This window comes from Tauraco erythrolophus, chromosome W (genome assembly GCF_009769465.1).
Source record: "Tauraco erythrolophus isolate bTauEry1 chromosome W, bTauEry1.pri, whole genome shotgun sequence".
NCBI lineage: Eukaryota > Metazoa > Chordata > Aves > Musophagiformes > Musophagidae > Tauraco > Tauraco erythrolophus.
This window is the reverse complement of record NC_141497.1, coordinates 19,529,047-19,556,917: the sequence shown is the minus strand read 5'-3', so window position 1 is coordinate 19,556,917 and position 27,871 is coordinate 19,529,047. Positions and strand designations below refer to the sequence as shown.

Here is a 27,871-nt window from a genome sequence, read left to right as displayed (position 1 = left end):
TGTCTCGGGAGTGGTTTAAAACTTAAAGTTTCATATGTATTCAGATATTTTTATACCACTCATTGAGAGCAAACTTTAATGTAATGATATTTACTGACAGAAAGGGTCTTGATGTGATGAAATTTTTTGCCTGTCACATATCAGAAGCTTCAGTTATGTGATTTCCCTGAGAAATTCTTGGTCGTTTAAACTCTATCTTAAGTTTGCAAAGACACTTTATTTTTTCTTATCTTCATAGGATGCTGTGGATACAAAAAGGCTAGAAGCAGAAATTTTCCAGCTACTGCAGCGTCCTGTGAAAGTTCTTTTTCCCACGCAGGCTAGCTGAGAAACAGTTTGAGGTTTTTGTAAACTAAGACTTTATCTTGCACCTGTAGCTTGTTATGCAGTCTTGTTTATGGCACACTGGGAAAGTTGTTTTGAAATGGGTGTTGTAGCATTTAGCCAATCACTCTGGGAGGTGGATGGTCAAGCGACCAATTGCCTTGGCCATCCTTGTGAACCATATTATATATACGGATTTGTAATTAATAAACGGCTGCTGCTGCTGCTGCTGCTGCCGCCGCCGCCGCCGCCGCCGCCGCCGCCGCTGCTGCTGATACTGCTGCTGCTGCTCCTGCTGTTGGCGTTGGCTCTTTCTCCTGCACCTGAATTCTGTGTCGTTCTTCTCTCCGTCCCCGAGACGGCTGCGACAGGATGCGATGAAAACAAATGATATATGCATTTCTAAAGTCATTAGAAGAGGAAGGAAGAGAAAGGTAACAATATATTTAGCTAACTTGCTAGAATCTGGATTGGAAGGTATTTTCTCATGGGATAGTCTGATTTCTTTAATAATAGATTGCATCAGTTTATAGTGCTTTTACCTTCCCCTGTATGTACCACCCCCACCTCTCCCCCCAATTTGAAAGGGTTGTAGTAACTTCTGTTTTCCCAGAGGCCATTTTGCCACTCACAATTCTGTGTTTGAACTTGATGCAAAGTAAGGAGCTCCCATCTTTTCCTGGTTTAGTATAAATAAGAAATGTTAAGGAATAAATTGTTGTTAAACTACTAACAAAATAATCTCTTTTGATCTCCCCCAACATTTCTGTAACGTGTACATAATACCAAATCGAACACTTGAAATACTGTCCCTTTTCATGAGGCTATGCTTATGTAGTCACATCAATCCAGCATAAATCTGGCCGCCTTCTGAAAGCACTTCTTGTGCAAGCATTAATGCTCATGTAGCCACACAGCAAGCCAGATCAGGGAGTTGATCTAGAATAAAGTGGGGTAAAGTCCAATTTTAACTTGAAGCCATTTCCTGATTAAACTTGCTTGCATTAGTGCTGGCAGCAGAAATTAGTAGGAAAGTATAACCATGGCCTTAGTGTGCGATGCCATGAATCATTAGCATACTGAATATCGGAAAGATAAAGAAAGATGCAGCGTTTGTATGTCCTTATGAGAATTACTTCTCTTTTTTAAAAAACAGTTTAAATAACACCTTATTAAAAATCCAGCCTCCAACCTGGGACACTGAGGAGCCAAAAGATTGGGTGGATGTTTTGGGGTTTTTTAACTTTCGAAAGGGACAAAAACCTCTCAGATGACACTCAAAGGGAGATCTCATTCTTGAACTTTTTAAACACTCGAGCTTTCTGGTTCTTTGGCCTCAAAATGGCTTCCAGGCCCAAGATGATTTTCTCTGTCAGGCACGTGCAGCTCTGCTCAGATGAAAAAGGTGTTTGAAAACTTCTCCCATAAGTTCTTTAGAATGTTTTTTTTTTTTTTTTTTTTTTTTATGTCTGAGCCTGACCTTATTCATATAAAACTGGACTAATTGCATCCATCCCCGTGTCAGTGGTACAAGCTAGAACTAGTTTTGATACTTTTGGTACTAACAAGGCTACAAGTATATGTAGCAGACAAAGATGTACAAAGGGGTACATTTTCTTTAATCTTCCTTTTCTGTCCAACGTACCTGTAGTATGTGTGTCAGTCAGGTTCGTCTCTGTATGTTCTTGTTTATGTCTCTGCGGCAGCTGAATGCACGGACTCCGTAGATGTGATACCAGAGACCTTTATTTACAGTTTACAAGTAGCTTTTATAGACTATTTTTCTAGCCACGATGTGTCCATGCACCCTTTGCTTAGTTATGATTGGTTACAACCAGTAGTGCACGCGCCTATTTTAGCTTTACTATTGGCTATGCCTAAAAAAGCATTATTTTCTATCTGCTAAACTAAATGTCAGCCTCTCGCACTCCCTATGCCAGCTGCTCACACTCCCTTTTCTTTTTTATCCTCTTTATTGATGTTTCCCAACTCGTCAAGAACACAGACTTAAATCATCAAGGTCAGACCCTAACTGTAACTGTGTGTATGATTCCACAATTCTCCTTTTTTGTTTTTCTATGATCATCACTTGATGAACCGTACTCTGTACCATTCGCTGGAAGCATGACAATAGGCAGGGGACGATTATTATTAAGCATAAAAGGACCACTAGTAATATAATGCCTGCCTTTACTAAAGATTTTAACCAACCTGTAATTCCCAACCCTTGAACAAGCTACTCAACCAGTCTTGATGAACCTGTAATTCATTCACCCGATCCTTCAATTTCTGTATCGTTTCATGAATTGATTCTGAGTGATCAGACAAGTTCATACAACACATTCCTCCCAGTATCTCACAACCATGCCCATGCATTAGCAATAAAATTCTATGGCGGCTCGATTTTGCAGTGTAGCGTGTCTAATAGAATCTACATCAGTTAAAAGCATTGATAAAGCAGAAGCTGTAGCATTAATTTGTTTTGCAAGCCAACAACCCAATTTATTCAGTGTAGTTAATGCCTGTGCCACTCCAACTCCTGGTGCGAATATTGAAGCTGCAATGATCTTTGCTGGATCCCAAAATTCAGCTCCAGAATCGCACTGGCTATCAAAAGCGTGTGTGCTTCGCTTATTCCGGGTGTTTCTATGACTTAGGATCATGGTGGTATTAGGCAAATACATTCCTAAAGTCCCCATAGTACATGGACCTCCCCTTATATGCGAAGGAATACCTTGCCAAGCTCTATCCCCGCATATCAAGAACAATCTTTGTGGCAGGCGTAATGGTGCGTTAGCAGATTTAGAAATATTGCGACTGGTAATATTGCACCATGCAGCCGCACTCCGATATACATCTGTGGTGGCATTTATACTAACTACCCCTGTTTGATTTGATCCTGAGTAGTTAAAGTATAGACAGTAATCCATTTTTACCGATCCTAGGAGGTCCAGCTCTTGCGGCTCTGCTCCAAGTAAGGGTAGGTGTGTAACCCATCCATCCCAGTTATTGTGTCATGAGGAACATAATCTGCCGCTTATGCCGCCTGGCATGGTGCTGATACATAACGACTTTACCTTATCTGTAGGCAATCCGATCAGGCAAGTGCGGAAAGGGTTACCTGCTGAGGATATTGACAAGCAGATAGTGTCCTGGCCTGTGGCATTAGCCATTGTTACCTATATGTTCCTTCTCTGCAGGACCGAGGTCCATATGGCTCTGGCTGTGGAACATATTTCTAGGATAATTATCCCCGACAATAAGTAACAAACATTCATTGCCACTTTCAGCCAAATATCCTCTCACACTGTTTCTTAGTTCTTTCCCAATTAATCTCAAGCCCTGTCCCACAGATCAAACAAGCAATTCGATCTCCCACTCACCCTTCCAGTCCCAAACTTTCTGGTCCATGATGCTCCCAGTCCAATGCTGGTGGTGCTGCGTTCCAGATGATTATTCCGAATCACAGGGTTGCTGGCATCCACTAGACTCGTCCGTGTCTATCTTGACGTTGTCCGAGGTGGGTTGCTGACATCCGCTAGACTCATCCGTGTCTATCCTGACGTTGTCCGAGGTGGTCTCATCGTTGCAGTTCAAGGCTGGTCGCACGCATCTCACAGGGACCCACTTAACGCCGTTATCTGTGGAAACACAAGCATATCCTCGACCCCAGGTTAATAACTCAAACGGTCCCTCCCATCTTTGTGTTAATAATGATTTTACCCATACTTTTGCTCATTTACCTTCTTCCCCTTTGTTTGTGAGGGAGTGACATCTGTTGGAGAGACAATACGGCAGGGCACAGGCTGTCCAGGAGGTTCCTGGAATGCGTGGACGACAACTTCCTCGGAAGGAATACAGAGAAGCTGTACGAGTGACCAGGGATCAGGTGAGGAAGGCTAAAGCCCTGAAGGAATTGAATTTGGCAAGGGATATAAAAAGCAATAAGAAAAGCTTCTATAGGTATGTAGGGGACAAAAGGAAGTCCAAGGAGAATGTAGGCCCCCTCCGGAAGGATACTGGTGCTCTGGTTACCCGGGACATAGAGAAGGCTGAGTTACTCAATGACTTTTTTGCCTCAGTCTTCACTGATAAAGCCTCTTGTCTTACCACCCAAGCTGTGGAAAGAACTAGCAGGGACCGTGAGGATGAACCACCGCCCACTGTACTTGAAGAGCAGGTTCGGGAACATCTGAGGAACTTGAAGGTGCACAAGTCCATGGGACCTGATGAGATCCATTCGCGGGTCCTGAAGGAACTGGCGGATGAAGTTGCCAAGCCACTGGCCATTGTATTTGAGAAGTCGTGGCGGTCTGGCGAGGTCCCCGATGACTGGAAGAGAGGGAACATAACCCCCATTTTTAAAAAGGGGAACAAGAAGGACCCGGGCAACTACAAGCCGGTCAGCCTCACCTCTGTGCCTGGCAAGGTCATGGAGCAGATTCTCCTGGGAACCATGCTAAGGCACATGGAGAGCAAGGAGGTGGTGGGTGACAGCCAACATGGCTTCACCAAAGGCAGATCGTGCCTGACCAACTTGGTGGCCTTTTATGATGGGGTGACAGCATCGGTGGACAAGGGTCGACCAACGGATGTCATCTACCTGGACTTGTGCAAAGCTTTTGACACCGTCCCCCACGACATTCTTCTCTCTAAACTAGAGAGGCATGGGTTTGATGGATGGACCACTCGGTGGATAAGGAGTTGGCTCAATGGCCGCACTCAGAGTGGTGGTCAACGGCTCGATGTCCAAGTGGAGACCGGTCACGAGTGGCGTCCCTCAGGGGTCCGTGTTGGTCCCGGCCCTCTTCAACATCTTTGTCGGTGACGTGGACAGTGGCATGGAGTGCACCCTCAGCAAGTTCGCCGATGACACCAAGCTGTGTGGTGCCGTCGACACGCTGGAAGGGAGGGATGCCATCCAGAGGGACCTCGACAGGCTGGAGAGGTGGGCCCGTGCCAACCTCATGAAGTTCAACCAGGCCAAGTGCAAGGTCCTACATCTGGGTCGTGGCAATCCCAGGCACAAATACAGACTGGGCGGAGAATGGATCGAGAGCAGCCCTGAGGAGAAGGACTTGGGAGTACTGGTGGACGAGAAGCTCAATATGAGCCGGCAATGTGCTCTTGCGGCCCAGAAGGCCAACCACATCCTGGGCTGCATCAAGAGGAGCATGGCCAGCAGGTCGAGGGAGGTGATTCTCCCCCTCTACTCTGCCCTCGTGAGACCTCACCTGGAGTACTGCGTCCAGTTCTGGAGCCCCCAACATAAGAAGGACATGGACCAGTTGGAGAGGGTCCAGAGGAGGGCCACGAAGATGATAAGAGGGCTGGAGCACCTTTCCTATGAGGACAGGCTGAAAGAGTTGGGGCTGTTCAGCCTGGAGAAGAGGAGGCTCCGGGGTGACCTTATAGCGGTCTTCCAGTACCTCAAGGGGGCCTACAAGAAAGATGGGGAGAGGCTGTTCAGGAGGGCCTGTTGTGATAGGACAAGGGGTAATGGTTTTAAAATAGAGGGAGGTAGATTCAGATTGGATATTAGGAAAAAATTTTTTACCATGAGAGTTGTAGAACACTGGAACAGGTTGCCCAGAGAGGTGGTGGATGCTCCATCCCTGGAGACGTTCAAGGCCAGGTTGGACGAGGCCCTGAGCAACCTGATCTAGTTGGAGATATCCCTGTTCCTTGCAGGGGGGTCGGACTAGATGACCTTTGAAGGTCCCTTCCAGCCCTAACCATTCTATGATTCTATGATTCTATGTCTTATAATAGGGGGGTCCGCATCGTGATCGTGCAAATTTAGGTAATTCAAGGTGTAGCTTTGTTAAGCCTGTTTTGTGGGGGCTCGTCCTGCATTCCCCCTTTTTGTTTTTCTAACATGGTTTTGAGAACCGTATGAGTGCGTTCTACTATTGCTTGGCCTTGGGGCGAATGTGGTATTCCAGTGATATGGGTGATTCCCCAGCGATGGAAGAATTGGTGCACTGTTTGACTTACGTAAGCGGGACCATTGATCTGTTGCGGCATCCCCAACGCTGCAAAAGCACTGACAAAATGTCGTGTCACATCACGGGATTTCTCTCCTGTGCATGCTGTGGCCCATATTGCGTGAGAATAGGCATCAATGGAAACGTGTACATATTTTTGTCGTCCAAATTGTGGGACATGGGTAACATCCGTTTGCCAGAGCTGTAACGCATGTAACCCTCTAGGATTATCTCCCGTATGCCTAATGGTAGCAAACGGCTGACAGTCTGGGCACATTTGCAGGATCTGTCGTGCCTCAGACCACGATAGGTGAAATTGGCGTCGTAAGGCCTTCGCTGATTGGTGGTAAAAAGCATGGGAGGTCGTCGCCTGCTGTACCCTGTCAGGCACCGGGGATGACCAAATTGGCAGAGTGAGCCTATCAGCTCGTGCGTTACCTTCTGCAATAAAACCTGGTAAGTTAGTATGACTGCGTATATGTATGATATAGAAGTCATTAATTCTATGGTTGACTTCCCACAGCAGTGCCTTAAAGAGAAAAAACAATTGTTCATTGTTGACTTCCTTTAACCAAGCATATTCTATACGTTGAACAACCCCACAGACATATTGTGAGTCAGTGATTAAGTTGAACGCTGCCTCCCATTTTCTGAATACTGCAACCACGGCTGATAACTCTACAATTTGTGGTGAACCTTTAACAATTTGCACCTCCTCGTTCCAACCGCTATCGTCTTTCCATACTATAGCGGCCTTCCCTGTCTTTCTGGACCCATCTGTAAATACCGTGATTCCCTCAACTGGCGTAGGACGACACCGAGGTTGAAGCTGTAGAGGAAGGTCTTGTAGGGCGCTCAACGTTTTGTGTGAGGGGTAATGGATTGACACTTGCCCTGTGAAACCCAAAAAGGCATTCTGTAGCGCGACACTATTCGCTAAGCACCACTCTAACTGTTCCTGCGTGAGTGGAATTCTGATACAGACCGGTTCTCTACCTTGAATTTGTACAATTCGTTTTCTGCTTTTACATATGACCATAGCAATCATTTCAGTTCTTGTTACAATGGTTTTTGTTGGCTGATGTGACAGAAATACCCACTCCAGTAGGATCAGAGGATCATTTTGTTGTTCCTCATCCCACTGTTCTATTAGACCTAAGGACTGTTTCACATTATTAATGATCATTAATGTAATCTCTGAATTTTCTTTTTGTCTATAGGCTTGTCGAGATTGAATTGCTAATTCTACCTGGGTTAGAGCTTTTTGCACTTCTGGCGTTAGCTGTCAGGGTGAATTTAAGCATATCAAAGAGAGGGGAGAGCTGAGTATTATCAATGCCTAGCAAGGGGCGAACCCAATTTATGGTACCCAACAACCTTTGAAGGTCATTTAGGGTTTGTATTTCTGTGCGCAGGGTGATTCATTGAGGTTGCACAGTTGACATAGAGATTTTCCACACCAAATATTTCCAAGGTTGCTCCTTTTGAACCTTTTCCGGAGCGATCTGTAGCCCATACGCAGAAAGCGCTGCTCTTGTTTCCTCAGTTGCCCTTGCCAATAAATCGGGCGACTGACCAGCCAATAGGATATCATCCATGTAATGATAGATCAACATTTGTGGATATTTAAGCCTTATTCCTGAGAGGGCTCATGCTACATACATTTGACAGATAGTGGGACTGTTTTTCATACCCTGTGGCAGTACAACCCAATGATATCGTTTCATGAGTTTGCTCTGATTGATTGAAGGGATGGAAAAGGCAAATTTTGGCCCATCCTTCTCCGCAAGAGGGATGGCAAAAAACCAATCTTTTAGATCCAATACGGTAATTGGCCAATTAGCTGGAATCATAGTGGGGGAAGGGAGCCTGGGTTGGAGGGCTCCCATGCCTTCCATTACTGCATTTACTTGCCGCAGGTCATGTAACAGTCTCCGCTTTCCGTTTTTCTTTTTTGTTACAAATACAGGTGTGTTCCATGGACTGGTGGCTGGCACAATATGCCCCTGTTGTAATTGTTCATTAACCAATTCATGCAGCGTGCGGAGCTTTTAATGTGTAAGGGGCCACTGATCTGTTAGCCACGTAACAGAAACGGTGGGCCGCGCTTCAGTGACCCCTATGTAAAATGCTGAGTTCCAATGGTGACCCCCTCGAGAGGCCAACACATCTCTTCCCCACAGGATGAGCAGAACCCCCACCGCATAGGGGCGTATTGTGGAGACCTGTCCCCCGGGGCCCACCACCTGAATCAAGTTAACACTCTGGTATGATGTGGTAGTGTCTCCAATACCCGACAGGCCAGAGGCCACCGGTCATACTGGCCATGACGAAGGCCATTTTGCTGAGGAAATAACTGTGACATCTGTGCCAGTATCTATCATTCCCATCATTGTGATGGTATTAGGTTTGCCCTCAGCGTTACACACAGTACATGTTAGTTTAGGTTGTTGTACTGTCACCGGTTGCACCCATAGAACCACAGGACCTGTGGATCCGAAACACCCAGTCTCCCTTGTTCTTTTTTTCTATATTTAGAGGTTGACCCTGGAAGGGTATTAATTGGGCTATTCGGGCTCCTGCGGGTACAAGGTGGAGAAGGAGTCCAAACCATAGCCTGAATTTGTCCTACAAAATCCTCATCTATTACTCCAGGCAACACAAATAAACCCTGTACAGTTGTACTTGATCGTCCCAGTAACAGTGCGCTTAATCCATGACCCACAGGCCCTTTTGCGTCCACTGGGATCTTATGTACTGTAGTATCCGTTATTGTTGTTTCACTGAGGGTGGCCACATCCATTCCTGCGCTGCCGGTGGTTCGCGCTCGGAGGTGACTGCATCCACTTGGGGAATACGTCGGGACACTTGTGTCTGCGTGTGCCCACAACTCGCGTTCTTCTTGAAGTTTCCCAGCAGCAGTCCCCCTTTTTGACTATATTTAGAGCGACATTCTCTAACATAGTGGCGTCCCTTCTTACATCTCGAGCAGACTCCCGGGCTTTCAGGGATTTTAGGGCAATCCCGCTTAAAGTGACCAGGCTGTCCGCACCTATAACAAATCTGATCCACCCTCACGGCTGCAAAGGCAGCTGCCGTTGTTTCCATTTTGTGTTGGACCGTCTCCACCTTCTGACAAGCCTCCATCATTTCAGTGATATTGGGGTTCCTAAGGGGTTCTAACATGCGTTTGCAATCTGCATTGGCATTTTCTACTGCTAATTTCATTAATAACGCCTCTCTTGCCGCCTCATTCTCTACCTGCTTTTCTATTGCTTCCTTTAGTTTATCTATAAAAAGCGTATACGGTTCATTAGCTCCCTGTCGGATGGACGTAAAGGAATTCATGACTTTTCCCGTATCAGGTGTTTTCAGCATAGCTTGGTATGCTAGCTGACGGGATTGGGCTAGAATAGCTGGATTAAGGCGTGCCTACAATTGCGGAGTATGTACAGGCGTTTCTCCCATCAACTGAGGGATGCCCGCACCCCTCAGTGGGTCATCGTCCTGTCTCTCAAAGTTCTCCAGCATCTTTAGTTCGCAAGCAGAGCGCCAGTGGGATTCAAACATCACCTTTTGGGTGGGTGTGAATATGAGCGCTGCTATCTGTTTAATGTCGAAAGGAGTAAGTTCATAATTAAACATTACCGATTGCAGCAACCCTTGGGTGTAAGGGCAAGTAAGACCATGGTCCAATACGCTTTTTCTTAACTCTTTCACTAGCCCAAACTCTAATCCCCTGTAATCAGCACGCCCATCAGGAGTTCTGATGACCGGACAAGCAAGACGCTGCGCCAGGTCATATTCTCCCTCCTTTTCTGCCTGGTCCTTGAGTTTTTGCCCGTGACGGCTCTGTCTCAATCGGCGGTATCACAGCTCTCAACAAGTCTGTGAAGGAGAGAGTTGTAGAAGTAGAGGGAGTGAGCGGCGCGGCGGGAGGGAGAGAGGAGGCGGGGGGAGTTGTAGAAGTAGAAGCAGGGATGAGGGATGGCGGAGGTAAATCGGGGGATGGTGCTGACATGTCACACCCGTTCGCTGTAGCACCTGCCGTAGTAGGTGACACGGGATTTACCACTGCAGCTGGTGACACAGGATTAGTGGCAGCATTTACGGCTGTGGCAGCATTTACGGCTGTCGCTGGCAATGCGGGATTGGTGGCGGCATTTACGGCTGCCGCTGTGGCGCGATCCGCTTTAAACTGTTGTAGCGAGTCCGAGACCAGATGCCAGGTTGTTAGTAAACCGGTCGCTGCCAAATCCCCGTGTGTCGCAGCATCAAACAGCACTTGTCTCGCCTCTCGCCAAGGGTCAACATTAAAAACTTCTGTTGAATCTTTAAATACCCCCTTCCCTTTAAGCCATGCGAGCAACAGACACAATTGTGTCTCATCAACGGCTGCGCCCCGTCTCCTAAGGATTTTTATAAAAACGTTAACAATTGATTTTTCTTCGGCCGATATAGATGACCCCATCGTCCCCGGCTGCTCACCTGCGTCCTGCAGGTGTCACTGGTCTGGACTCTTCAGCTCTCGTATCCCGCTGATAATTTTGGTCTGGACCGCTCAGCTCTCAACCGTTGATTCGTCCAGCCAGGCTCCGCCACCTGTCGCTTGCACTCCGTGACTCAAAGGCCCGTCAGTCGGCTTGAATATCAGGTCCTTGTTCGGGCGCCATTTGCGGCGGCTGAATGCACGGACTCCGTAGATGTGATACCAGAGACCTTTATTTACAGTTTACAAGCAGCTTTTATAGACTATTCTTCTAGCCACGATGTGTCCACGCGCCCTTTGCTTAGTTATGATTGGTTGCAACCAGTAGTGCACACACCTATTTTAGCTTTACTATTGGCTATGCCTAAAAAAGCATTATTTTCTATCTGCTAAGCTAAGCGTCAGCTTCTCACACTCCCTATATCAGCTTCCCATACTCCCTATGTCAGCTTCTCACACTCCCTTTTCTTTTTTATCCTCTTTATCGGTGTTTCCCAACTCGTCAAGAACACAGACTTAAATCATCAAAGTCAGACCCTAATTGTAACTGTGCGTATGATTCCACATGTCTCCTTTGACCAGATACCCTTAAAGGAGCAGACACTCTCCTTCCACGTACCCTTACAAAGACATGCAGCTAGCTGCCTACACCAACACAAGTGCTCACAGCCAAGTTCTCTTGTCAACTACACTTACTGTTTGCAGCCCATTCTTGTGTTACAAGACAAGAGTTTTGGCTACAAGACAAGAGTTTTGAACTGTGACAAGAATGGGCTGTAGAAGGGAAGTGTGGGCAGGTAGGAGAATTTGGCTGTGAATATTGTGCTGACATGGGCAGTATCTGCAGGTCTTTGCACAGTCAAGAGAACAGCTTGTTGGTAAAGATGGTTTCTGGCTGGTGAGCGAGGAGAGTGCCCAGAGCTTCAGTCAGAGCGCAACAAGAATTAGCTGCAGAAGGCAGTTGTAGGCAGGAAAGAGAAAATGGCTGTGAGCACTTGTGTTGGTACGGGCAGCGGCTGTGTATCCTTTTTAAGTGAGCAGTTGAGATGAGCACTTAGTGGTAGACATGAGTTTCAGCTGTCAAGCAAGGGGAAGCAAGGTGCTCAACTGCAGTCAGAGTGCAACAGAACAGGCTGTGGAAGACAAGGCGTATGCAGGAAAGAGAAGTTGGCTCTGAGGACTTATGTTGGTGTGGGCAATGGCTGTGTGCCCTTAAGAGGTGCACGGTTCAGATGAGAGCTTAGCAGTAGAAGTGAGTTTTGGCTGGTGTGTATGGGGAAGCCCAGAGCTTGGGTTGGCGTGTGACAAGAATTTACTGCAAAAGGCATTGTAGGTGCTCAAGAGAATTTGACTGCAAGATTGTGTTGGAGTGGACAAGGACTGGCGGGGAGAGTATAAGGGTTGGGCATGAGAGAGGTGGGCTGGTAGGGTAGGGTTTTGGCTTGGAGGAGTTGGTGTGCAGGGTAAGGGGTGATCTTGGAGTGGTTGTCAGGTAGGGTATGGGTTGGGCTTGGAAGAGTTGGTGAGTAGGGTAAGAATTGGTCTTAGAGGGGTTACTGGTAGGTTATGAGTTGCGGTTGGTGAGCAGGGAAAGGATTGGGCTTGGAGGGGTGGGAAGGAGAAGGGTTGGAGCTGGAGGGATTGGATAGAGTACAGATTGGACTTGGAGGGGATGGTCTTGGAGAGGTTTGACTTGCTTTGAGGGGTTGGATGTGGAATGGTTAATGGGCTTGGGAGGGATGGGCTTGGAGGGGTTAGTGGGAAGGGTAAGGGTTGGGCTTGGGGGATTTGGAGTTAGGGTAAGGGTTGGGCTATTTGAGTTTGGCAGGCAGGGGTTGGTGGGTAGGATAAGGGCTGTACTTGGAAGGGGTGAAGTTGAAGGAGTTGACGGGCATGCAAAGGGTTAGGCTTGGAGTATTTGGGGTTGGGGAAAGTGTCGGAGTTTAAGGAGTTGGGGGGGTCAGGCTGAGGGTTGGGCTCAGAGGGGCCAGCGGTTAGGGTAAGGGGTTTGGTTAGAGGGGTGCGGTTAGCATAGAGCATTGGCGCTAGCAAGTTTGGTGGTTAGACTAGGCCTTGTGTTTAGAGGAGTTGGGGGTTAGGCTGGGAGTTGGGTTTGAGGCTAGGGGTACGGATTGGGCTTGGAGGAGTTGGCAGAAAGGGTAAAAGTTGGGGTTGGCGGGCTGGCTAGGCCTTGGGTCTACGAGGGTTGATGGTTAGAGATGTTGGCCATTAGAGGAGTTGGGGTTTAGACTAGAGGTTGAGCTGAGAGGGAGTTGGTGGATAGGGTAAGGTTTGGGCTTAGAGTGCTTGGTACTTAGGGTTAAGGGATGGGCCTGGAGGGGTTGGGCTTAGAGGGGTGAGCAGCTAGGTTTAAGGGTAGATCTTTGAGGGCTCAACTGTCTGGATATGGATCGAGCTTGGAGGACTTGGTGGATAGGGTAGGCGTTGGGATTGGAGGGATGGGTAGACAGGGTAAGGATTGGGCTTTGAGGGTTTGGAGGGGTTGGCAGGCAGAGTAAGGATTGGGCTTGGAGGTGTTTGGTGGCAAGGTAAGAGTTGGGCTTGGAGGGGTTGATGAACTTGAATGGGTTGGACTTTGGAGTCCTTCATGGATAGGGGGAGGATTGGAGCCAGAGGGGTTGGCAGTTAGGGGATGTGTCAGGGCTTGGAAGAGGTTGATGGGTTAGAGAAAGAGTCGGCGTTGACTATTAGTGGAAGTTTTGGGCTTGGATGGGTTGATGGTTGGGGTATGTTTGGGAGTTAAAGGACTTGGAGGTTAGGCTAGGGGGTTGGGCTTGGAGGGGTTGATGGGTAAAGATGGGCTTGGAGGATTTGGGGTTGGGGTGAGAGTTGGGATTGGAGGGGTTAGCACATAGGGGAAGGGTTGGAGAGACGTTTTGGGCATAATTGGCAAGGTTTTGGTAGCAGGGGAAGGCTGCAGGGATGACCTGTGTAGGAGGAGGTCATGGACTGCCCTATGCTGGTCATAGCCAGTTCCAGCCAGCTCAGCAACAGTCAAAATGGACTGACTGTGCACCAATACTGAATCACTCTGATGACTTTACAGCGCCTCTGCAAAAACATATTTAAGGGTGTTGAATGCTGAGAAAACAATGCCAGAGCAGGACGACCGGCCCGTGGGGAACCCATGATGGAGCAGTCTGTTCCTGAAGGACTGTACCCCATGGAAAAGATTCACGCTGGAGCAAGGGAAAAACGTGAGGAAGGAGCAGCAGAGATGAACTGTTATGAACTGATCGCAACCCCCCATTTCCCACTTCCCCCCGCACCGCTCATGGGGGCAGAAGGTAGAAGAGTCAGGAACAAAGGAGCAAAGTCTGGGAAGAAGGGGTGGGGTGGGGGGAAGGTGTTTTTAGTTTTGTCTTTGTTTCTCACCATCCTACTCTCTTTTTAATTGGCAACAAATTAAATTATTTTTCCCCAAGTTGAGTCTGTTTTGCCCATCATGGTAATTGGTGAGTGATCTGCCTGTCCTTATCTTGACCCATGAGCTTTTCCATCTTATTTTCTCCTCTTGTCCTGCTGAGGAGGGGGAGTGAGAGAGCAACTGGGTGGGGGTCTGGCAGCCAGCCAAGGTCAACCCACCACAGTGTGTATGTTTATTTGTATTGTATACCTCTGTTTGCTTGTGTGCCTACTGGGAATACATGCTTAGCCTCGCTACTGGTTGGGCCTGGGGACGTGGAGCTGTGGCAGCCTTGCTTCTCTCAGGCTGTTGGATTCAGAAACCCCTAACATCGGGGACAGAGAGAGAGGGAAGGCAGAGAGAGGGAGAGAGAGAAGGGGAAGATGGAGAGAGGGCAAAAGGAGGGACAGGGGAAGAGAGGCTAAGAGAGAGAGGCAGTGTCGTGGTTTAGGTCAGGACAGACTAAACGCACACATTAATTACTATGCAGTAATTGTATCCACGTGAAGGAGTTTGGCAATTTATTGCCTCTGTGAAAGAGTGATTATTAATGCATAGAACCCTATCTCAAATGTCTACAGGGACAATTTTGTTTTGTTCACTGTCTATTCATAGCCATGGAGATGTCAAGCTATGAGTCCATAACTGACCAGCCATTATGACTGGTAATTCCACTCCTTGGATGTATGTAGCCCACACAGGTTGTTTTTTCCACCTAATTCTTGGAAGTGCCCTCGCATCTTAGGTGTGCAGCTCACAGCTAAGTATTTCTCCTATTGAAGTATTAGGAAGATGTAACACACGGGCTCCGCTATCCCAATGTTTTCCTTCGCAGATTAACCATACTTGTTAAAATGGCCAGTTGCATACTTTGGCAGGTAGTGTCCAAAGAGTCATTCCGAACACCAGTAGAAAGTCTTAGATGTGTTTTTCATTACTTCCCAGGTCTATCTTTCTATTCAGTGCAATTAGAGGTGAGTCATTTCTAATCGGATAGCAGCTTTAGCTAGCCCCTCAAGGCACTGAGAGGTTAGTTGTCCAACCAGTTGCAGCTGGGCTTGGAGGGCTTGGATATCCATGGTGTTTAGGGCAACTCCTCCAAGTCCTAGAATTCCTGATATGTCTCTCTTAGTTCTTCTGTGGATACCTTGTTCAGGGAACATGGCATGTTGAATCCTTATAATAAAAGGCACATAGGTGGTATTGTGTCAACTGACATTCCAGTCCCACTTGATGTGGTACTCTTTCTCTTATTGGATTACTCCAAGTAAAGTTTGCCACTTGCCTGTGGTAAACATATTGGAGGGTGGTGTTACAAATTGTGGGGTTCACCATGTTCTTTGCCAAGATAATATTGAGGTCAATTCACTAGTGTTGGTTTGTGTTTCTTCCATTAGATAGGGTCTCATATTTAAATTCTAATCTTAGATTGTTTTGGGTACATTTATAAATACTTGTGAAATTGGTGGTCCAATTAAGTCAAGTCATCATACTGATGAGCAGTCCTTTATGTTCACTAATATAGCTGACATACCAGGCTTCATTTTTACCTACTCCGCTCTGGCTGCTATTCTGAGTTAACTGGGTTGTATTATCATTAGGGATTACTATACAGTAACATATTTCCCTTCAATTTCCTACCATACTGTGAATCCTCCAGTATATTTTTGTTGTTGTTACGGTTCATTTCATGTGATTCCCTCTCATTCCACAGTGGCATGGTAGCTTGCGACCAGCACTGGGGGGCGGTCGTTTGTGCCACCGTTAAGGTCAAAGTCCAGACTACTGTCCATACCAAAATAGGGTTCATCTTCCTGTATATGATGAGGTTCACAGGGGATTAATTACAGTCAGTGTGTGTGTAGGTACACATTTAATTTCTCTGTTTTGTAATATTACTCATGCTGTATGCCCCGGTCCATGTGCAAACACTACTGCCCCCCCCCCCCCCCCCCCCCCCCACGTTTTCCCTTTCCCTGAGGGGGTGACAGCCCAAACAATCATGTTTCCCATCCAATCGTAGCCTGTCACGATTGGAAACTTATCTCCAGCTGCTGTTCTGACAGGCTGTGAGCAAGAGGTCCCACTGGAATATTAGGCTTCAAAACTAGCTAAGGCCTCCAATAGGAACCCGAGGTGTGATGAAAACTCTTCAAGGGCAGAAGTATGGTGTGAGCACTAACTGAGTTATGTCATTGCTTTGGTATGCAAACTGCTTGTGCTTAATTAGGAGTAGGTAGGGGGTATCAAGGCTAAAGTAAGATAATTTTGTCCAAAAAGCATATAATGGAGACGAAATATAACCAGCATGGACCATAGAGTCAGAAGGGAGTTGTTGTGGGTTAACCCCGGTAGACAGCTAAGCATCACACAGCTGCTCACTCGCTCCCCACCCCCCACCCACAGTGGAACGGGGGAAGAGGAAAAGAAGAGTAAAAGCAAGAAAACTCATGGGTCGAGATAAAAATTAATAAGCAAAGGAGAAGTGGAAGAGAACAGGAAGAAAACAAACCAAAACAAGCGATGCAAAGGCAATCACTCACCACCTCCCATGGGTAGACCGATGCCCAGTCAGTTCCTGAGCAAAAGATGGCTAACCTACCTAAATCCCTCTCCTCTCCGTTTTATTACTGAGCATGACGTTATACAGCATGGAATATCTCTTTGGTTAGTCTGGGTCAGCTGTCTTGATTGTGTCCCCTCCCAACCTCTTGCGCACGCCCAATCTGTTCACTGGGCAGAGTGAGAAACAGAGAAGGCCTTGACGCTGTGTAACCGCTGTTCAGCAATAGCTAAAACATTGGTGTGTTATCAGCATTGATTTGGTCACAAATCTAAAACATAGCATCATACAAGCTGCTATGAAGAAAATACTCCATCCCAGCCAGACCCAGTACAGGAGTCTTAGGATGGAAGGCCATCTTCATCTAGGTAACTGTATCAGTAATACCGTAATACCATATTAGGCCAAAATTGCCTAGGTAACAGCATTGGAAACACCAAATTTGGGTACAGATGTAACAGAATTGGGACCCACGAGGAAAAAGTAATTAGGGGCGGGTTGCTTGTTTGGGACGTGTTTGAGTGAAGAAAAGGAGGCTGCAGAGGTGGTTAAAAGGTGTGTTCAGGAAAAGAAAAAATGGGGAACAAGGTATAAAATCAGGTGGAGGACAAAGAACTGGGGGATTTCACAATGGTAGAAGTACAGAGGCCTACAGACGGTGGTGAAGCTGACCTGCAGACCCAAGCTCTCCAGGACGCCATAGGGAACCCCCTTGGACAACCTGCTGGACTCTCCATCAGGCCTAAGTCTGGAAGAGTTAGAATCAGTCCCACTTGGTGTGGGAGGATAGAGTAAGAAGGAATAAACTTGTATGGAGGGATAGACTTGTGCCTTACTACTAAGTGCAGGAGGAAAGGCAATAGAATTGCAACTTAATAGCACTTATGTGTGTGTTTTAGAAGTTTTCTTTATAGTAATATAGCTGTGTATCAATAACGATACTGCTAATAAGCAATAGGATCATAACTCAATATTACTTGTGGTGATATAATTGTGTAGTAATATTACTAATAATAGTGATTAGTTTTTTAGCCAACTAAGGTATCATTAGCTTTTTAAAGGTGTGTCACTTAATCAGCAAGTATAACCATCTCGATCAGCTATGTCTCAAGCCTCCAATCTAAAAGGGGAGAGTTGGACTTAGGGAGGTAACACAAGTCTAGCCCGTCCTGGGCCTGGTTGGGATGATGCCTCTCCAGTATTTACAAGTGTCGTGGGTTAGACTGAACCCCCTCCCCCACCCAAAATAGGGTGTTTTTACAACTGCTGTCCAGTTAGGCTCACTTCAGCCTCTAACACAGTCAGTTGTTGAGACCCCCCTGTCACTCCAGAAATACAGATGGATTCTGCCCCTCTGAAGTTCGATGGTATCAAGGTGCATTGGGCACCAGTATCCACTAGAGCCTTATACTTTTTGGGGTCTGATGTGCCAGGCCACCGAATCCACACAGTCCAGTAAACTCGATTATCCCTCTCCTCCACCTGGCTGGAGGCAGGGCCCCTCTAATGCCTGTTATCAGACTCATCAGAGGAATCAGCAGGATTAGAGTCAGGGTGGCTAGGAGGATCAGCCCTCCCATTTTGACTAGTGGACTGCTCACTGTAGACTGGGGCAACAGCTGTCCTGGAGGAATTGCAAAAAATTCTATTTCTGTTGGTTCTTCCTCCCAACTGGCGTACCCTTGACTCTAAAGCGGAGGTGGGTTTTCCATCCCACCTTCTCATGTCTTCTCCATGATCACGGAGGTAAAACCACAGCTCACCCCGTGATCTGTACCGTCTCTCTTGTCTCTCTCGAGGAGGGTAATGCCTGGTTCTAACAGCTGAAATTCTAGAACGTTCAGGTGGTGGGAAATCTACTTTTTCTCTTAATTTTCGGACCTCCTCAGACAGCTTTTCCACAGCCGCAACACAGGTTCGTATAGAAGTATTATCATCATATCGTCGGAGGTAGGTGACCAGATTACCTACGGATAGTGGTGCTTCATCGTCTCCGAAGTCCATTATTGCCAATGAGGTGGAATATGCTGCTGGCGCACTCCGTATAATCTTCTGCCACATTGGTCGTGTGCACCGGACGTCATCTGGATCTTCGAGTCTTGGTCCGCTTCTCGAGTCAAAATAAATCAACTCTCGCACAGCCAGTACTCTCAGATACTGAATAGCTTTTTCTATGTTGGTCCACTTGCTTACATTAAATGGCACCTCGTCCTTGTAGGGATACCTTTCCTTTATAGCTGCCAGGAGCCGTCTCCAGAGGCTGCGGACTTGTGTCTGCCTTCCAATTGCTTTATCAATGCCTCCATCCATGGCAAGGGCTCCCAGCTGCCTGGCTTCATTACCATCTAACTCCAGACTATTGGCTCCCATGTCCCAGCATCTGAGCAACCAAGAGACAATGGGCTCACCTCTTAGACGGCCATAATCTTTTCGAATATCTCGCAGCTCGCTCATTTTTAGAGATCGGGTGGTTATAGTCTCATCTATGATGTCACTCCTCCTCCATTGAGATTTTCTCTGGGGCGAAACAGAACGTTCCCGCTTCATTTCTAGTGATGGCCCTGGTTGCTCTTCATCGTCATCATCCTCTCCTCTGCGTTCTGACTTTCGCACACATTTCCTCGGTTGCTCTTCCTCCAATCGTTGTGATGGCCCTGGTTGCTCTTCTTTGTCTGGTTGCTCTGATGGCCCTGGTTGCTCTTCCTCATTTGGTTGTTGTGATGGCCCTGATTGCTCTTCTTCATCTTCTAACTTTTGTATACATTTTCTTTTCCTTACGGGGGCAACTGATACCGTTGTAGTCTGAGTAGCTATAGTGCTTGTCATGGGAGTTGAGATGGCAAGCACAATAACCCAAGAAATAAATTGATATACACCCCTAAATGGCTGATTAACTTTGAATATATAGATAATTAAACATATATTCAGGAGACCTTGCAGGACAATCAAACCGGTTAAATTATTCCAATGATGTTCGGCATTATCAAAATCAACGTAAGCTTTTGTGAATGAAAAGTCACCGGTATAATTGGCGATGATATCCGCCAGGTGACGCTCAAAATTAATAAACGAGCTCCACATCACCATCCCCCTCTGCACCGCCGAATACAAGGACTGAGCCGGTCCCAGCACCGATGATCTTATCAGAGTTACACCGTACAGTATAGCAAAACCCTTAATTACCGATAACATACTTTTCATGCCGGTCCAACACCCAGAGCCAGAAAACCGCATAAACATTCCGCCTAACATCATATAGGGTAAATAAGGCAATAAATTATACATGTCCAGTAACATGTATGCAAGCATAACAAACAGCATTCCAGCCAGCAACATCGTTGCCTCAACCCCTTCGGGCCCCACGTTGGGCGCCAATTAAGACTGTCGTGGGTTAGGCTGAACCCCCCCACAGAGCCGGTCACTCCCCCTCCCCCACCCCCAGGAATGAGGGAGAGAATTAAAGGATAAACGGGAAACCCGTGGGTTGAGATAAGAACAATTTAATACAGATGATTTAATACACAGTGTAGGTGCTCACCACCCCCTCGTATGCGAAGCCCGTCTCGTCCCGAAGCTGCAATCCCAGACGAACGCGAGGCCCCGAAATAGAGAGGGGCAGAGAGAGACAGAGAGATAGTGCTCCGAGAGTGGGAGTACTGGGAGAGAGAGAAAAAAGAAAGAAAAAAACAATAGAGCAAAAGCGCAGCAAGAGCAAAAGAGCAAAAGCGCAAAAGAGCCAAAGCACAAAAGCCCTTCTTTCCGGTTGACCCTCACTTTTATACTGGGCATGACGCTGCATGATATGGAATACTAATTGGCCAGTTTGGCCCTCAATCTTAAGTTCCACCACAAATCACAAGGGGATTCGTGTCCCCCTTGTCCCAGCTATGCTCCCCCCTTATCCCACCGTGTTTCTGCACTCCGGCACACTGAAAAGTCCTTGGAGTCTCAAACATCAACTTGCTATCAGCATTCTTCTCAGAGTGAGCCTCTGAGTAAAACCAAAACACAGAGCTCTTCTAGCTGTTAAAAACTCTGTCCCAGCTAAAACTAGGACAACAAGCCAAGTGGCTTCTGCCAAATGAACATCTCAGTTTCTCATACCCCCTTTTCCCCAGGCTTGTAGCATGGTTTTCAGGACTCCATTATGCCATTCTACCTTTCCCAAGGCCTGGGAAAAGCCAGAAACAGATTCTTGACCATACTGATTTTGGCTGGAATAGAGTTAATTTTCTTCATAGTAGCTTGTATTGACGTGCCGAAACAGACTCCACAACTTGGAAAGTTGTAAAGTAGGTATGTTTATTGCAGCGCTGGGTGCACGGGGGATTGCTCCACCACAGACGTGCACCCCTGCCGTAGCAGTTTTCTTGTATTTATATAGACATACTCATAACCCCCTCCCCAAAAGGGCAGTCTCTCCCAGGAGATCATTTCCATAGCCCCCGCCTCAGGGTCCGCCTCAGGCTCCTCCTTGACATGCCTCCTGGTGGTCGTGGGCAGGGGTCTTCCTCACTGTGTATTTTTCACTTCTTCCCTAGAATTCCTGGCTTGGCTGAGCTTGCAGAGCCAAACCGGTTCCCAGCCTGGCCTGTCCTTGAGTGGACATCTGGTTGTCTCCTACTTGTTATTGTCTGGAGACAAATGTTAGTTCTTGTTAGTCCTTATCTCTCTTATTTGTCTGTTTTTCTCCCTATGGGTCACGAGTTACAACCTTGCCATCATTTATTTTGTCTCTCTTACCGGCCTTCTTTTCTGGTAGTTAGTGTTTCAAAGCAGGGATTAGTATTTGATAACTTCTAACATTTCACAGAGCTATTTCACAGAGCTATGTATTTCACAGTCTTATGTAGTCTTATGCCTTTTCTTATGCCTATCCATAGAAATAATAGCTAATATAGTTTTATATGGTCTTATGCTAAAGTGTATGTACACCAACGCACGCAGCATGGGAAATAAACAGGATGAACTAGAGATGCGTGTACATGAGCAGGGCTACGACCTTATTGGCATCACGGAGACGTGGTGGGACGACTCCTATGACTGGAGTGTCAACATGGAGGGGTATAAGCTTTTTAGAAAGGACAGGAAGGGGAGACAAGGAGGGGGTGTTGCTCTCTACGTCAGCAACCGGCTGGAGTGCGTGGAGCTTCACCTGGGGTCGGAGGAGGAGCTGACAGAGAGCTTATGGGTCAAGATTAGAGGACGGGGACGGATAGGGGATGTTACGGTAGGAGTCTGTTACAGGCCACCTGGCCAGGAGGACAGAGCAGATGAGGCGCTTTATAGCCAGATAGGAGCAGCCTCGCGGTCACAAGCCCTGGTCCTCATGGGGGACTTCAACCACCCTGACATCTGTTGGAGAGACAATACGGCAGGGCACGGGCAGTCCAGGAGGTTCCTGGAATGCGTGGATGACAACTTCCTCCTGCAGATGATAGAGGAGCCGACAAGGAGGGGTGCCATGCTTGACCTTGTGCTCACCAACAGGGAGGGACTGGTGGGCGATATGAAACTTAAGGATAGCCTTGGCTGCAGTGACCACGACACAGTGGAGTTCAAGATCCATGGGGCAGCAAGGAAACCATTCAGCAAGCTCTGTACCCTAGACTTCAAGAAGGCGGACTTCGGCCTCTTGAAGCACCTGATGGGCAAAGTGCCGTGGGAGGTGGCCCTGGAGGGACAAGGGGCCCAGGAAAGTTGGTCCACATTCAAGGAGCACCTTCTCCAAGCTCAGCAGAGGTGCATCCCGACGAAGAACAAGTCGGGCAAAAAGACCAGGAGGCCGGCGTGGATGAGCAAGGAGCTCCTGGACCAACTGAAAATGAAGAGGTTAGCCTATAGAGGGTGGAAGCGGAGACAGATAGCCTGGGAGGAATACAGAGAAGCTGTAAGAGTGACCAGGGATCAAGTGAGGAAGGCTAAAGCCCTGAAGGAATTGAATTTGGCAAGGGATATAAAAAGCAACAAGAAATGCTTCTATAGGTATGTAGGGGACAAAAGGAAGTCCAAAGAGAATGTAGGCCCCCTCCGGAAGGATACTGGTGCTCTGGTTACCCGGGACATAGAGAAGGCTGAGGTACTCAATGAATTTTTTGCCTCAGTCTTCAATGGTAAAGCCTCTTGTCTTACCACCCAAGCTGTGGAAAGAACTAGCAGGGACCGTGAGGATGAACCACCGCCCACTGTACTTGAAGAGCAGGTTCGAGAACATCTGAGGAACTTGAAGGTGCACAAGTCCATGGGACCTGATGAGATCCATCCGCGGGTCCTGAAGGAACTGGCGGATGAAGTTGCCAAGCCACTGGCTATTGTATTCGAGAAGTCGTGGCGGTCTGGCGAGGTCCCCGATGACTGGAAGAGAGGGAACATAACCCCCATTTTTAAAAAGGGGAACAAGGAGGACCCGGGCAACTACAGACCGGTCAGCCTCACCTCTGTGCCTGGCAAGGTCATGGAGCAGATTCTCCTGGGAACCATGCTAAGGCACATGGAGAGCAAGGAGGTGGTGGGTGACAGCCAACATGGCTTCACCAAAGGCAGATCGTGCCTGACCAACTTGGTGGCCTTTTACGATGGGGTGACAGCATCGGTGGACAAGGGTCGACCAATGGATGTCATCTACCTGGACTTGTGCAAAGCTTTTGACACTGTCCCGCACGACATTCTTCTCTCTAAATTAGAGAGTCATGGGTTTGATGGATGGACCACTCGGTGGATAAGGAATTGGCTCAATGGCCGCACTCAGAGAGTAGTGGTCAACGGCTCAATGTCCAAGTGGAGACCGGTCACGAGTGGCGTCCCTCAGGGGTCCGTGTTGGGCCCGGCCCTCTTCAACATCTTTGTCGGTGACGTGGACAGTGGCATGGAGTGCACCCTCAGCAAGTTCGCCGATGACACCAAGCTGTGTGGTGCCGTTGACACGCTGGAAGGGAGGGATGCCATCCAGAGGGACCTTGACAGGCTGGAGAGGTGGGCCCGTGTCAACCTCATGAAGTTTAACCAGGCCAAATGCAAGGTCCTACATCTGGGTCGTGGCAATCCCAGGCATAAATACAGACTGGGTGGTGATTGGATCGAGAGCAGCCCTGAGGAGAAGGACTTGGGAGTACTGGTGGACGAGAAGCTCAATATGAGCCGGCAATGTGCTCTTGCGGCCCAGAAGGCCAACTGCGTCCTGGGCTGCATCAAGAGGAGTGTGGCCAGCAGGTCGAGGGAGGTGATTCTCCCCCTCTACTCTGCCCTTGTGAGACCTCACTTGGAGTACTGCGTCCAGTTCTGGAGCCCCCAACATAAGAAGGACATGGACCAGTTGGAGAGGGTCCAGAGGAGGGCCACGAAGATGATAAGAGGGCTGGAGCACCTTTCCTATGAGGACAGGCTGAAAGAGTTGGGGCTGTTCAGCCTGGAGAAGAGGAGGCTCCGGGGTGACCTTATAGCGGTCTTCCAGTACCTCAAGGGGGCCTACAGGAAAGATGGGGAGAGGCTGTTCAGGAGGGCCAGTTATGATAGGACAAGGGGTAATGGTTTTAAAATAGAGGGAGGTAGGTTCAGGTTGGATATTAGGAAAAAATTTTTTACTATGAGAGTGGTAGAACACTGGAACAGGTTGCCCAGAGAGGTGGTGGATGCTCCATCCCTGGAGACGTTCAAGGCCAGGTTGGACAAGGCCCTGAGCAACCTGATCTAGTTGGAGATATCCCTGTTCCTTGCAGGGGGGTTGGACTAGATGACCTTTGAAGGTCCCTTCCAGCCCTAACCATTCTATGATTCTATGATTCTATGCCTACTCCTATACCTATCTCCCTATCAGTATGGGGCTATGTTTTGGATTTGTGCTGAAAACAGTGTTGATAATACAGGGATATTTTAGTTACTGCTGAGCAGTGCTTACACAGCGTCAAGGCCTTTTCTGCTTCTTACTGTATTGGGTTTGCATGGCAAGGTTTTGGTAGCAGGGGAGGCTACAGAGGTGGCCTCTGTGAGAAGCTGCTAGAAGATTCCCCTATGTCCAATAGAGCCAATGCCAGCCGGCTCCAAGACGGACCCACCGCTGGCCAAGGCCGAGCCAATCAGCGATGGTGGCAGCGCCTCTGTGATAAAAACTATTAAAACTATTTTAGGAGTAAAAACTATTGCGCAGAAGCAGCTGGGAGAGAGGAGTGAGAATATGTGAGAGAAACAACTCTGTAGGCACCAAGGTCAGTGAAGAAGGAGGGAGAGGAGGTGCTCCAGGCGTCAGAGCAGAGATTCCCCTGCAGTCCATGGTGAAGACCATGGTGAGGCAGGCTGTCCCCCTGCAGCCCATGGAGGTTAACGGTGGAGCAGATATCCACCTGCAGCCCGTAGAGGACCCCACGCCAGAGCAGGTGGATGCACCCAAAGGAGGCTGTGACCCCGTGGGAAGCCCACGCTGGAGCAGGCTCCTGGCAGGACCTGTGAAACCGTGGAGAGAGAGGAGCCCACACTGGAGCAGGCTTTCTGGCAGGACTTGTGACCCTGTGGGGGACCCACACTGGAGCAGGTCGTGAAGAACTGCAGCCCATGGGAAGGACTCACCTTGGAGAAGTTCGTGGAGAGCTGTCTCCCATGGGAGGGATCCCATGCTGGAGCAGGAGAGGAGTGTGAGGAGTCCTCCCCCTGAGGAGGAAGGAGCAGCAGAGATAACGTGTGAGACCCCACCTGGAGTACTGTGTTCAGCTCTGGAGTCCCCAACACAAGAAGGACATGGAGCTGTTGGAGCGGGTCCGGAGGAGGGCCACAAAAATGATCCGAGGGCTGGAGCACCTCTCCCATGAAGACAGGCTGAGACAGTTGGGGCTGTTCAGCCTGGAGAAGAGAAGGCTTCGGCGCGATCTTATAGCAGCCTTCCAGTACCTGAAGGGGGCCTACAGAAAAGCTGGAGAGGGGCTTTTTACAAGGGCCTGTAGTGATAGGACAAGGGGCAATGGCTTTAAACTGAAAGAGGGAAGATTTCGATTAGATATAAGGAAAAATTTTTTTACATTGAGGGTGGTGAGGCACTGGAACAGATTGCCCAGAGAGGTTATGGATGCCCCATCCCTGGAAGTGTTCGAGGCCAGGTTGGATGAGGCTTTGGGCAACCTGGTGTAGTGGAAGGTTCCCCTGCCCATGGCAGGGGAGTTGGAACTAGATGATCTTTGAGGTCCTTTCCAACCCAACCCATTCTACGATTCTATGAACTGACCGCAACCCCCATTCCCTGTCCCCCTGCGCCGCTCGGGGGGAGGAGGTAGAGAAAATTGGGAGTGAAGTTGAGCCCAGGAAGAAGGGAGGAGTGGGGGGAAGGTGTTTTGAGATTTAGTTTTTATTTCTCATTACTCTAATTTGATTGGCAATAAATTAAATTAATTTCCAATTTATCTCACTCCACAAGCCTTTCGTTACATTTTCTCTCCCCTGTCCAGCTGAGGAGGGGAGTGATAGAGCAGCTTTGGTGGGCACCTGGCATCTAGCCAGGGTCAACCCACCACACTTACACCACCCCACCAGTGAGTAGGCTGGGGGTGCACAAGAAGTTGGGAGGGGACACAGCTGGGACAGCCAACCTCAACTGTCCAAAGGGGTATTCCATACCATATGACATCATGCTCAGCAATAAAAGCTGCGTTGAAGAAGAAGGAAGAGGGGGACATTTGGAGTGATGGCGTTTGTCCTCCCAAGTAACCATTACGCGTGATGGAGCCCTGCTTTCCTGGAGATGGCCCTAAACACCTGCCTGCTGATGGGAAGTAGTGGATGAATTCCTTGTTTTGCTTTGCTTGTGCGTGCAGGTTTTGCTTTACCTATTAAACTGTCTTTGTCTCGACCCATGAGTTTTCTTACTTTTACCCTTCCGATTCTCTCCCCCATCCCACTGGAGGGGGAGCGAGCGAGCGACTGTGTGGTGCTTAGTTGCCGGCCGGGGTTAAACCACGACATTGACACACATCAATATGAGCATTCTGATTACCCAAGGATGTTTAAGAAACTGAAGAGCCATTGTAACAAGGCAGAAAATATCTATACCGCAGGAGAAGAAGGGGAAGGTGCCATTTTTTGTTTCCTCCACAAATTTGCTTTCAGAGAAGAGGAAAAAGGTGTAATTTTTAATTCTCTCCACCAGATGATTCCTGAAGTACTGGGACAGCAGCAATGCAGGGCCCAAATACCTGATTAGGCTCAAGGCCAGTGCTTTTATCATAACTCTGCGAGGCAAAACACAACAAAGTGATAAACAGCACAGTAAACTGCAGAAGCCAAAACCAGTCTTTAGCAAGCCCTCAAATTTGATGTACAGCAAGAGAGGAAGTATGCCATGGAGCAGGTAAAGGAACAAATAAACCAGCATTGAGAACAATTAAGTCAACATCGCGACCAGCAACAGCAAGTAACAACTTGTCAAGCAACAGCTAAAACAACTGTAAATTCCATCTAGCATGCTACAGTCAAATCTGTTGTTATCTCAAACCCCTCAAGCCCCATGGTGAGTGCCAAAAAGGATTGTGGTGGGTTGACCCTGGCTGGCAGGTAAGCCCCTACCCAGTTGCTCGCTCACTTCCCCCACCCCAAGAGATGGGGGAGATAATTGGAAAGGCCAAAGTGAGAAAACCTGTGGGTCGAGATAAAGATAGTTTAATAAGGAGTGGGAGGAGAAAGTAAAAAAAAAAAAAAAAGTGATGCAAAAAAAATCATTCACCACCAGCAGCCCAGCCAGTTCCCAAGCCACGGTTACTTTGGAAAGACTCCCTCCCTGCCCTGCCTTTTATTGCTGTGCATGTCGTTATATGGTATGGAATAACTCTTTGGTCAATAGCTAAAACATCGGTGTGTTATCAACACTTTTGGTCACAAATGTAATGCACAGCACCATAGGGGCTACTATGAAGAAAATTAACTCCATCCCAGCCAGACCCAGTACACGCATTTATGTGTCACACTGGCACATGAAGTTTTTTCAAATCCTGTGCAATGTTTTCCCTCAAGTTAGCCATCCAAATAGGTTTTCCTTGTCTCTGCCACTTCCTCTGTTTCTGCTGTGTGAACCAGCCCCAGAGAGCGTTGGCCACCATCCAGGAGTC

The 27,871-nt window shown here is 48.0% G+C and overlaps 1 protein-coding gene across 1 annotated transcript in view; it reads left to right on the top strand.

The window, feature by feature from the left end:
• The first annotated feature begins 701 nt into the window (after positions 1-701).
• Positions 702-27,871, top strand: part of LOC147526258 (lens epithelium-derived growth factor-like) — a 53,408-nt gene continuing 26,238 nt past the window's right edge. Inside the window, exon 1 of the mRNA XM_086630118.1 lies at positions 702-758. Within this exon, the coding sequence (XP_086486244.1) occupies positions 702-758 (57 nt within the window). The remainder of the gene's footprint in view (positions 759-27,871) is intronic.